At 30.1% G+C, this 13,922-nt stretch overlaps 1 protein-coding gene across 1 annotated transcript; it reads left to right on the plus strand.

Annotated features, from left to right (window-relative positions):
* The first annotated feature begins 9,084 nt into the window (after positions 1-9,084).
* LOC129307218 (galactan beta-1,4-galactosyltransferase GALS3) lies at positions 9,085-12,761 on the plus strand. The gene is made up of 2 exons (XM_054948109.1): positions 9,085-10,369; positions 12,175-12,761. The coding sequence occupies exons 1-2, from the start codon at positions 9,180-9,182 to the stop codon at positions 12,518-12,520; spliced, it is 1,536 nt and encodes a 511-aa protein (XP_054804084.1). The 5' UTR covers positions 9,085-9,179; the 3' UTR covers positions 12,521-12,761.
* The last annotated feature ends 1,161 nt before the right edge of the window (positions 12,762-13,922 follow it).

Raw genomic sequence — 13,922 nt, forward strand, 5'->3', positions numbered from 1 at the left:
TATATATATATGATATATGATATATAAAATTAAATATAAATAATATAATATATATATATATTTTTAAAATATATATGTATGTATATATATAATATAATATAATATATATATGTGGTATATATTATATTATATTATATTATATTATATTATATTAGTTTTAAATCTAATTTTATATGATAGATTAAACTTAATAACTAATATGATAAGAGAGAATATCATGACAGTTTTACAATTTAAATTTATAAGATAAATTTGAATTAAATATGATATTATGGATTAAATTTATGAGATAAAGTTAATTAAATTTTTTTGAGCTTTTAAGTATAAAACAAAAACCCTTATCTATATACTATATATAGATAGGGACATCCTTATGAAGGTAGAGAGAGTTAGAAAAGTTTTGATGATAAAAACACTTTCAAAGTTACAAAACACCCTATAGAAAGAAAAATTAACGTTCAAAGAAGAATGGATATTGAGAGCGCTAGCACGCTGTTTGATCTAGAGAGCTGTTCGTGTGGATACCAATAGAAGGAACAGATCTACGTTATTAGCTCTTGAGATCTAAACGTGTGCCAACTTCAAAGAATTAAAAGATAACTCTTCTATCCACATTAACTTAAATGAGTTCATTCGGTCCATATCAGGATAGGGACTTTATAATTTTAATCTTTCACTACACCTCTTAATCCAACAATTGTCCAACTAAACCACACAGAATATGTTTAATGAATAAACATTGTGTGATTAATGTATGGGCATTGTCATGTTATACATGAATATTTTGCAACACATACACTTGAAAAGCTTGTACATTTTAAACAAAGGATAAATGAGTCTTTTCATCAAAAAAATATATTTGCATATAAAACCTTTAGGCTTGTAGAACAAATTCATAATATATTGGACCTTATTTGCAAATTTTTTTGATTTGGGAACCTTAAGTGCCATTCTTCCTAATTAATACTCTGTTTCTATTTATAAAGCATATTTTAAAAAAATTTATTTAATTCTATTTATAAGTTATAGTGTGATTTGTTAAGTGATATTTGAAATGTATTTTTAAAATTACTCTTCATGAAAAAAAATATTGTAACATCACTTTTTAAATTTTTTATAAGAGTTAAATTTAAAATTTTACATGCTTTTATTCATTTTATTTTTTTATATTAATATTGATGAAATAGATAAAAATGACTCATGAAGAAAATAGAAGGGAATAAATTTCTCTACAATCATATGAATATAATTAGATTAAAGTTTATGATACAATAAAAGATAAACATGTGACTTGGTGATCCATTTATATCTCATGTTTCCATCTCTCACAACCGTTCAATTGAATGAGCGATCTTTATAATATTACGAGAGATAGTTATTGGATGAGAAGCCGCTTGTCTCACTCCCACACAAGACAATGGCAATACAAATTCAGACACGGCAGGGGAGTTCCAGAAAATTCATGAATATGACGTGGCGATCATTAAGAAAACATGTGCAGCGTGGGACACGTAACACGGTGAGAAGAGTGGGGGATGTATGATTGGGGTGCATGGTCCCCGCCGCAGGATATTCCACACGGCCTTTGACGATACAAAGGAAGAGTGAAAGAAAGACTATAGTCCACTCTGTTGTGCGAACCGGGAACACCTTAACGGCCTCGATTCGACCTTTCCTTCCTAAAACTGGGGAAATCATTTTTTCAACACTTTACAAAACAAATAATGATATTTAAGTTTAAAACCCTTAATTAATTTATTTAAAAAAATATTATATGCTTTTTATAATTTTTAAATCCTTCAAAAAATTGAAAAATTAGATATCTTTTGGTTAGATAATAATCTGTTATTCCTGAATTGTAAACAATTTGACCGTATAAAGTCCTTATATAAATTATATTTCAGTGGATAAAAGTTGGGAAATTATAAAACAGCTGCTGAGATAAACACTGTTTACTAATCAGTATTAATATAGACATTAATACAATAATAAAATTTGCAATGAATTAGTATATTTATTTGATCACATTCATAAGTCACTTTCAATATGTTTTACTAATATAAAAAAAAATTTAAACATTTAAAAATTTAATAAATTTTTAACTTTGCCTTATTAAATATAAATACTTTAATAACACATTTACTCTCTCTAATATTTAATGGAAGATGAAAAAAATTACTAATAAAAATTTAATGATGTGGCACATAAATGAGTCTAAAATTTTTTTCTCTTTCTATCCTATAAATAGGGTAAAAAAATAATTGAGAAAATATTATTTTTATCCCTACATTTTACTTGAGCTTCGCTAAAGGTTCATACACTTTATTTTTAATGTTTTAAACTCCTATACTTTCCTCCGCATGCAACATTAGCTCCTACATTTTTAAAAGATGTTAATGTGGCTCAAGCCTTGTAAATAATGTTGAAATGTAAATTAGCATAATTAATTTTATGCTTATGTGTCAAACTGATGTTAATATGAAATTTTTAATGAGCAAAAATAAAAAAAATTACATAAGAAGAAATAAAAATATTGACTTAGACTCTTTTTTTTTTAATTTTTGGGCCAAAAGACTTAAACTCTTTAAATGATCAGTAAAATGCATAAATTCCATGCAGGCTTTTTTTATAAAAAATTTTATTAAAATTTTTATGTTAATATTAGTTTGACGTATAAGCATAAAATTAAAATTTTTAATTGATTTATTAGTATTATTAATACTGTTTATGTTATATGAATGTCCATCTAAAAATGTAAGGACTAGTGTTATAGATGAAGAAAATTATAGATATTTAAAATATTAAAAATAAAATGTAAGGACTTATATTAAAATTTAAGCAAAATAGAAAAGATCAAAAATAATGTTTTCCTTGTTATCATGCTATGGGAAGGGTTGTTTTGGAGAATGGGTAAAGGAAAAGATATGTCTGGGAAATGAAAGAAGCGGAAATGACAACGAGATCGGAATAAGAGGCAGAGAAAGGGAAAGCCAAATTTGGCATCAATGTATTCCAACGGTAACAAGTTCTGCCGCACCCACCGACTCATTCTACTGGAAGAAGAAAAAGAAGGAGAAGAAGAAAAAGGTATGTTCCATCATATCTCATATACTTTGGTCTTATCTTTAGTTATATAGCAAAAATTAACTAATCTTAAGATTTTTAAGGAGTGGTGCTCAATTGATATCTAAAACTTATAATATATAAGAAATTTTCAACTAAATTACACCCAATTAATTATTTAATTATTTTAAAATTAATTTCATCTTCATATGTTTAGCTTTATTTATGAAGGTGTCTTAGGTTAATTGTTGATTCGTTTATTTATTAAGAATATTTTTTAATCTTAAGATTTTTAAGGAGTGGTGCTCGATTGATATCTAAAACTTATAATATATAAGAAATTTTCAACTAAATTACACCCAATTAATTATTTAATTATTTTAAAATTAATTTCATCTTCATATGTTTAGCTTTATTTATGAAGGTGTCTTAGGTTAATTGTTGATTCGTTTATTTAATTAATAGATATTTTTTAAAAAATATCTATTAATTAAATATTAAAAAATAAAAACTGTCTTATATTTTTGAATATTCAATCTAAAAAAATATTATACTCTCCCTATTTATAAATAATTTTTAACTTGTTTTATTAGAAGCAACAAAAAATCTTAAATCTTATTAACTTTATTTTAAAATTTAATAAATTTTCATTTCTACCATAACAAGGACAAGTAGAATTACTTTTAATATTTTTTAGCATTTAATATAAAAGTAATAAAATATTCTATAAATACAATTCAAATTAATTCTTTTGTCCTATAAAATAGGAGCAAAGGAGTGTTTGTTAGTGAGGACTAAGGAAAGTATATTGGGAGAATAACAATTAAGTTTTAAAAGAATGAATTAATGATAATTAAGTTATTAATAACAATTTTTGTAAAATAAATTATAAATTAATTCAAATAATTATAAAAATTTGAATTATAAACTAATGGTTATATTCAAAATTTAAATATCATATTTGTAATTTAAACTATTAAATTTATAATTATTTAAATTGATATTTATGACTAATTCTTTGAAAAAATTATCAAAAATTTAGCTGTCACTGATTTTCTTTTTTTAAAAAATTAACTGCGATTCTCATGAATATTTTGTGCATGGTAGATTTAGAATGAAAGGCAAAAAGCAAAGGCGAAAACTGAAGGCTCCCACCTACATGTGTCTCTTTCAAGTTTAGGCTCTAATTTCTAGAAAAATATTTAGGTAAATTCAATTTATTATTTATGGTCTGTTTAATATAAGCATGATATTTAGATAATAATAAATATAAAGTGATTCTAATATTAATAATAGTAGAGAAAGAAAAAGCAATAGATCAAATGTACATTCTGTTATAAAAATAAAATTAATTAAAAATTATCACATAAAATTTTATTTAAATTATTTAAAATATTTTAATTAAATAGATTATAAATAATATGGCACGTTCAATTTATCTAAATATTTATCCTAATTACCATGACTTTTTATCTGCCCCCAAATCCCAATCATCACATATGCTTATGCTATGTTTGTTGGTTAGGGTCCTGTTATTAATTATTCCCTTCCATTTATCTCCGCTTTCAACGCCATTAAGCTCTTTGGTCAATAACTATCACCACATTGCATTAAGTTTTAACCGTTAATTTTGCCTTTTCATTTCAGATTCCCCATTTCATTTCACCTACTTCCTTGCATTTTATGATTTTATCTCATCCCCTGCGGTCTGGAGTTTGGACCTTCCCAAATTCTTTCCGGGGTATTTTTATTTTAATTATTTTTACATTTTATTTAATTCAAGTAAACCTTCAGTGGTAAAACACGTGAATTAGCCCCGTGATTGGCATTAAAAATAATCTTACACTCTTAATAAATTATCCCATAATGTAAATAACTCATTAAAAAATATGATAAATTGAAAAAAAAGTTATACAAAAAATATTATTAATTTCATATAGACGATAATAATATATTTGTAGAAGAATATTTATTTATATAATTTTATTATATATTATTGATTGAATAAAAATATAAATATAAATTATTTTATCCCATCATGGCAAAAAACTTAGCTTGTCCAATTTTAAATTTTATTTCTTAAATTACTACATATATAATAATATAAATTTTAAAGTGAAGGGAAAACTAAGAGCAAAATTTAGCTTTCTACCCAAAATCTCATTAAATTCTAAAGTGGAGGAAAAAGATTGTGGGTAAATTTGGAAATCAAGATTTCTCTCCAAAATCTCAAAAAATTTGTAAAGTAAAGTTGAAAAAAACAACAAAAAAGTGGATCCCACATTTTATTTTTCTCTCAATTGTCTTCTTAATCAGAAAACATCATCCCCTCTCTCGCACTTTTCTCTTCCCCTACTCTCCAGCCAACCAATGCGCAAGTGTATCAGTAAAATCTCAAGTACCTGCTTTCCTTGTCCGTTCGGTTAGATGGGCAGTTGTCTTTTTAAATCCAAAATTTATTTAACAACGGCTGAGAAAAACATATATAAAATATAAAAAACTAACTTTTAATTCTTATATTTTACTAATTTTTTATTATAAATTTTTATATTTTTTTAATATTTTAGATCTTTACACTATTATTTTTCAGTGTACGATAGACTAAAAAATAAAAGTATAAGAATCTAAAACACTAAAAAAAATGTAAAGATCTATAGCAAAATACGAGCAAAGTACAGTGATTAAAAGTTCTGTTTTTTTCAATATAAAAACACAAAAAATTTACAATACCCATACTTTTAAAATCCTTCATCGTTCTACCCATAGTATCTGATTCAACTGATTAAGAAAGTTGAATTAACTTATCATAAAATTTTAAATTTAAATTTTGAGATATACAGTCACATTAAATAAAATATGACAACAAAATCCATGAAATCTCTCTGAAATTATTATTGATAACAATGGTGTTGGAATTACTTTATAGACATGTGGTGATAATACTCTAGCCCCAACATAATGAAGATGGAATAAAAAAAAGAAGAAGTCGCACTAAAGGCTCTGAAAAAACAAATTATTGCATTTTGGACTTAAAAAATTTTGATATTGCATTACAATCTCAAGGACCCTTGTTGCAATTTTTCTTGAGGTCAAAAGTATGATTTTGCCCTTATACTTTGAAAACACAATCGGCGTGACAATGCAGTACAGAATGTCCACTATGTATAATACAATGTTCATATATTTTTAATTGAAAGTCCATGCGTGTCCAATTTATCAGTAGTCTTAATATAATGTACAAGTTAAACAAATAATATACAATACAATATTCACCATATATAATACAAGGTTTATATATTCTCAACTAAAAGTCCATGCGATTTTAATTTATCAATAGGTTATGCTTAACAAAATGCACAAGTTAGGCAAACCAATGTATAACATAATATCTATTATGTACAACATAAGGTTTATATATTCTCAATTGAAAATCCATACAATTTTAGTTTATCAGTGAATTAGGCTTAAAAAAATGCATGTTAGAAAAAATAATGTACAACACAATATCTACTATACACAACACAAAGTTCATTTATTCTCAACTGAAAGTCCATGCAATTTCAGTTTATTAGTGGGTTGGACTTAACAAAATGCACAAGTTAGACAAATCAATGTATAACACAATATTCACTATGTACAAAATAATGTTCATGTATTGTCAACTAAAAGTCCATGTGTCTCCAATAATATATCAGTAGGCTAGGTTTAATACAATATATAAGTTAGGCAAATAATATACAATACAATATTTACTATGCACAATATAATCATCATATATTCTTAATTCAAAGTTCATGCGTGTCCAGTTTATTAGTAGGTTAGGGTTGAAAAAATGCATAAGTTAAGCAGACAATGTACAACAAAATATCCACCATGCACAATAAAATGTTCATATATTTTTAACTGAAAGTTTATGTATGTCTAGTTGATCAATAACATAGGTTTAATAAAATGTATAAGTTAAGTAGACAATGTACAACACAATATCCACTATGCACAATATAATGTTCATATATTATTAACTGAAAGTCCATGTGTGTCCAGTTGATTAGTAGGTTAGGTTTAACAAAATGTACAAATTAGGCAAACAATGTAAAATACAATATCCACTATACATAATACAATGTTCATATATTCTCCATTGAAGGTACATGCTTGTCTAGTTTATTAGTTTGCTAGATTTAACAAAAAGTTTCTTAAGTCTATGAATAACAAAAAGTCTATATATAACATGACAATGTTCATTTATTAACAACACAATATCCATATATTTCACATGGTTTGTGTGATTAGGCTGAAAATTTGGAAAGGTTTCTCAAGTTTATGAATAATAGAAAATTCATATATAACATGAAAGCATTCATTTATTAATAATACATTGTCTATTTATTTCACATTATCCATGTTGTTAAGTTGAACACTTGCAAAAGTTTTTCAGGTTTATGAATAATAAAAAATCTATATATAACGTGAAACTGTCCATTTATTAACAATATAATGTTCATGTATTTCACATGATCTTTCTGGTTAGTTGAAGATTTTTAAATAACATGACAAGTTCTACATATTAATAACACATGGTCCTTTTATATGGTACATATGAATATCTACACAAGGACTTTATATATTAACAATATGTTTTCATTAAATTTTTTGGAACAAATACATCATATTTGGATAATTTACAATTGAATTCACAATTGAATATTCAATATTAACAAGATAATGTTTATGTTTTCACAACACATAATCCAATCTTTTAAATATCAAAAGATCAAAAGTTAAAGCTCTAGGAAATGCTACTGTACATTGAGATGTAGAAGTCATCCTTCCTATAATCTAATTTATTGAGTGTTATAATTAACTAATTCACAACAGAACATCCATAAATAATATCAAAATGTCCATATATTTACAACACAAAGTCTATCTATATGATACACATAAACATCTTCACAAGTTAATTGCAAAGTTTGACAATATAAACTTTGTAAATAACAACATAAATTTCATAAATAATATCTACACTAGAATATGTATATCCGTTGTAGAAAAATCTATATAAAAAATAATAAAAAGTTCATAAATAATAATTTATTTTCATTAAATGAACATGAATGCGTACATTATAACTGGATAAAATTGATATGACTCAAGCTCTCTTTGTGTCCTCTTTTGACAAAATAAAACTGTTTAAAAGCAGTGATAGGTTTGTAATATGCAATACCTATATTAGATTCTATACTAAAATCAACACACCACTTGATTCATTCTTTTCACACTATGACTGATCGTTCCAAGAAGTTAATTAGCATGAGAGGGATATAATCAGTTGAACACCTAATCCTTTTCTTCATGCCATCTGGATAAAAGTGAATCTCCTACTCATGCCTGTTGAACAAAAATGTTTCAAATGCAAGCTTGAGAATGAAGAGAAAGAAGGAAGAGGCAGGAGTAAGAAGAGCAGGAATAGAGAGTATAATGAGAAGAAAGATGAATTTGGTTATTATATCGGTGTCAGAAAGAGAAGAGGGAGGAAGAAGAGAGGAAGAAGAAGAAAGTTGTCATTCAATAGCTGGTTATGGAAAGAACAAATTAGTCATTTCACTAAAAACCATAATTACAAATAAAACCTTTGAACTCTCAAAATAATTTTAAGTTTTATTAAGTATTGTCTCCAAATTTCTTACTTTTAAGGCCCCAAACGCAACTCCCCCCACAAAAATTCTTCACTTTCTATATAACTATTTGGGAGAGTTTCAGATCAGTTGTGATATTATTAGGTTTAAATAAGTGTAACCTAATCATGTATGTGTAAATTTCTTCACTTTCAAATAGGATAAACGTTAGGCCCTTAATTATGGTTTTCCCATTAAACCCTCAATCATTATTTGTGAACCATGATCATCATCATATACATATGGTCCCACTACTTTTGTTTTTTTTAAAAAAGAAATTATTATCAAGAATCACCCAACCAAGCCAGGCACGCTCTAAGACTGTAGCCAAAAGGAAATATATAGTCTCTGTTTTCCTGATTTCGCTTGCCGCACCAGTGCTTGCTCTCTTCTTCTTCTTCCTCCTCTTCTCTCTCTCCCCTCAGCACTTCACCAGCAATGGCGAAAGAGAGAGAGAAGAAGCTTCTTCCTGGCTTACTGGGCAACTATGCAGCAGAGCTCAAGCTTCTCCTCACGACTCTCCTCCTCCTCTGTTCTGTCGCAACTCTGCTTCAGTTCATCCCTTCTCGTTTCACCATCTCTGCTTCAGATCTCCGCGTTTGTATCTCACGCGTCTCCCAAGGTCCTGCTGCTGCTGCTGCTTCTTCTTCTTCTAATTTATCCTCTATCTCGCAGAAATCTGTAAGGTTGTCTTCACCGCCATCTATTCCCCTTCCGCCACCTCCCGAAGAGAAGGAGCGTGTTCTCCGAAATGGAATCATCAAGAGGGTTTTCAAGCCCTACGGTTCTGCAGCTTACAATTTCGTCACCATGAGTGCTTACAGAGGAGGTCTCAACACTTTCGCCATTGTGGGTTTATCTTCCAAGCCTCTCCACGTCTATGCCAAGCCCACCTACGAGTGTGAATGGCTTCCTCTAGTTCGCAACGCCTCTGCTAAACCCATAACCAACACCGCTTACAAGATTCTCCCAGATTGGGGCTACGGTCGTGTCTACACCGTCGTGGTCGTGAACTGTACCTTCTCGCAGCCCGTCAATGTCGACAACTCCGGCGGTAAATTGATCCTCTACGCTTCCACATCCGGCGGAGGTGACACGAAATTCAATATTACCGACAGGATGGAGGTTCTAACGGAGGCTCCTGGAAGCGTGGACGCTTCAATTTTCACATCTGAGCCTATGTACGACTATTTCTACTGTGGTTCCTCGCTGTACGGAGGCTTGAACCCACGGAGAGTGAGAGAATGGATCGCTTACCATGTCAAGTTCTTCGGACCGAGATCGCATTTTGTGATTCACGATGCTGGCGGGATTCACGAGCAAGCATTGGAGGTATTGAAGCCATGGATTGAACTGGGTTACGTGACGTTGCAGGATATAAGAGACCAAGAGAGATTCGATGGGTATTATCACAACCAATTCATGGTGGTGAACGATTGTTTGTTTAGATACAAGTTTATGGCTAAGTGGATGTTCTTCTTTGACGTTGATGAGTACATTTATGTGCCGCCCAAGAGTACCATCAAAAGCGTCCTCGCTTCGCTTTCTGAATACTCACAATTCACCATTGAACAGATGGCTATGAGCGGTAAGCTCTGCCTCTCTGCTGATTCCAGCAGAATGTACAGGTACCATCGATGCCCTTCTCTATTGTTAGTTAAATTTCGCTACCATGGAGATATTCCAATTCAGATCCTTCGATAAATTAACTAAAGTGTTTTAGGTTATTGCTGGCGCTTAGTATCCAATAGTTCTGTTTCTTGAAGCAATTTCCAATATTGCAGTCCATAGTTGAAGGAGCTGAAACAGAAAATTAATGATACAATTATAAGCCTATCAATTTGGAATTCTGATTTATAAAATTTCTCTGTTGATCAAAACCTAGAAGAGTGGCAAGTCATTGAATTAATGGGCATTCATTCCGATTAATTGCAATGCTCTGGGGTTGTTTTGTTTGTTACGAGTGGTTGAAAGCGATTTTTTGATAATTTGGTGGGTATTGTTTGGATTTATTAGCCCATTCCCACCGTATTATGAGAAATGGAGGTGCCTTGAACTGTGTTCTATCTTTATTGGCTTCTTATTTCTGAGTAGGGCCTTAACTTGTCTCGTTTACTATTCAAACCAATAATCAAGATAGGAATTTTTCCCCATTTATGGCAACGCCTTACCAATTACCATAATCAATATTGTTAATTTTTTTCCTTAGACAGTAAGAAATCTTAAAATTTCAAGGTAACTTGGGTGGTTAAAAATAATCATGATTCTTAAAATTTTTAACCTAAAATTTTTACAATTTGCAAGTTCCCCATGATGTGCATAGCTGTTTCTGTCTTTTTTTCCCCTCCTTGGGTGCTTTTTTAGTCCCAAGGTACAGCGAGAGAGACAAAGGAACAGGAAGTGGACCTCACCTATAATGGTGGTGACACTACCCAGCTATTTCTTTCTCCCTTCAATTACCACGCAGGATGCATGTTTGACTTTTTTCGCCATGGAATGGAATAATACTGTTATACTTATTTGAGTTGTAAATAATATTGTTTGAGAATATCACTTTGAGTTGTCTTAGTGCTTGGTTTCTTAGTGAACACACATAGCAGGTAGTAGAATCACAAGCAATCTTTCATTAAAAAATATGATACACACTTAGAGACTAAACCAAAAAATGTACCAGCCTTTGTCACTAATTAAAGTTGGCATGAATCATGAATGTAAGGCTTTCGTTGCTTAAATTAGTAGTAAAGGGTTCAAATCACAACCTTTGTATGTATATAGCAATTTAATGGGGAGATGTCTATTTTTTTGTAAAATGCCAAAAACCATACTTGTCATTAAATTGGTCAAAACACTATGTTCAAAGGTTAATGGTCAAAATCATCGTTGAACATGATCAAATTGGTTATAAACAAATTATATTTTATTAAAATGGTTAGGATACCGTTTTAAGGTTTACAGGTTGAATCAGGTAAGTTGACCTGAATTTTCGTAATATAATCCTTTGTCCTCAATATCTTGTTAGAAAAAGTATCTGTTGTCGGAGTGTACTCTTTTTTTTTTTTTTTTGAATAAAAGGCCACGGTAGAATCGTGCAAGGACCTGGATCAGGTAAGATCAGAAGCCATAAGGCTTATACAATCAATTGGCGGTATATCAAAAATACAAATATCAAAATTATCCGGTGACGCCTTGTGTGCCATAAGGTCAGCGCATCTATTAGCTTCTCTAAAAACGTGCTCAAAAGTTATCTCCCAGTTACGCACGATAATATCTCTTATATTTCTGATGATAACTGAATATAGGTGATTATGAGTATTGCTCTGGTGAATGAGAGATAAGGCCTCCATAGAATCAGAGTAGGAGTGTACTTTTTTTACTAGAACAGTCTTGATGATTTGGTGTTTGAATTAAATGGGTTGTATGAATGGTAATGCAGGAAATGGGGGATTGAGAAGTTTGTGTACAGAGATGCCAGGAAAGGAATTAGGAGAGACAGGAAATACGCAGTGCAACCTCGTAGGGTGTTTGCTACAGGAGTTCATATGTCAGAGAACGTACAAGGGAAGACGACTCACAACACAGAAGGGAAGATCATGTACTACCATTATCATGGAACCATCGCAGAGAAGAGAGAATCTTGCAGGGTGCTTCTGAATTCAACACAAGTCACCTTTGAGAAAACCCCTTATGTGATGGACACCACCATGAGAGATATTGCTGGTTTCATCAGGAAATTTGAGACCAAGATGATTGGTTCCAGGTTACAGAAGCCTCTCCAATGACATATCTTCTCTTTACAAGCTCATTCTGATCTCTTTCTTTCTTTCTTTCTTTCTTTTTTTAATTGGAATTTGTGTATGATATCTTTGGTTTTTTCCCCTCCTAATGCTCCTTTCGTATAGATTCAGAGGGGTACATGTTCTTGTTTTATTTTCAATAATTATTCTTTTGGTTTCTTTTGTTTTATGGCCTGTAAACAGAATTACTCTTATATTATAATTTGATCACGAATGGGTTAATAAAGCTGTCGGTGTGTGGGGACCAAGCAATCCATTTCTCTTCTGCCACCGTGCTAGATGCCAGAGGGTGCCTGGCCAGAGATCTTGTGGATTTGCTTGTGTGCATCCATTTTAATGTATCACTACATTTTGAAAGGTTTTTCTTGACATGCTTGTTTGCCAGACATGCTTAAATAGAATGAAAGTGAAAGGCATGTCATTTAGTTTTTAATAATTTCAAATATTGTCATGAATTTTTGTGCATAGATAGTATGTGTTGATTAAGTTATATATGTTCCCCATTTTTTTTTTTAAATTTATGATCATAGTCTCTCTCTCTCTCTCCCCCCTTTTTTTAAGGGACCAGATGGGACCATAGTCTTAGGATTCTTGTTGAACAGTATAAAATATAATTGATGAAAGCACATTCTAGCCCGGGCTACATGGAAGATTGAGGAACAAGCAAGCAAAGGAATTAATTAGTGAAGGAATGAACAAACATGGAAAAACTTTTGATGGAAAAAAAAAAGAGAAATAAAAAAAAAGTCAAAAAGAATGACATGTGAGGGCCTGAAAGGACGTGACTTGAGTGCCCCACATGGCTGCAATCTGGTTCCATCCCCAACACCAAATCATTTGGGCTATTATTTACTGTTTCCAGTTCATCATGCTTCCTTCACTTATTTTATTATTCCCAATTTCCCATTTTAAATTAAATATATACCACATGATGCCTTTTGCATGATTTTGACTTATATTCCCTTCTTTCTAATTTCATATAAATCCATATTTTTAAGCCTGTATGTTTCCTCCTGTGTTAAATGAATGGGTTAAAAAATTAATTCACACATATTAAAAAAATTAATTCAGTTCTTTGTAAAATATATCTGTTGGTTTTGTTAAAATACACTCACTTTATTATTTATATGGGCAGTTAATGGGAGTAACTTGAAAAAAATAAAATAAAAAGGAGATTGAGATTTTACAATTAAGAGCAAAACAAACTCATAAGTAGCTTCTACATTGTAGAAACTGAGAGTATTAGATAGATACTCACTCCCTCTGATCCTAAATATAGGTTATTTTGTAGAAGGAATTTATTATCTTAGATATAAGTCACTTTTGTACGAGTTTTTGAGGTATTTAACCCTTTCTTTCCAAACACGCCCTCATTAAAGATGTGGGA

The sequence above is a fragment of the Prosopis cineraria genome, unplaced genomic scaffold (assembly GCF_029017545.1).
Source record: "Prosopis cineraria cultivar Desert tree isolate PC_DT_omini unplaced genomic scaffold, ASM2901754v1 PC3, whole genome shotgun sequence".
Taxonomy (NCBI): Eukaryota; Viridiplantae; Streptophyta; class Magnoliopsida; order Fabales; family Fabaceae; genus Prosopis; species Prosopis cineraria.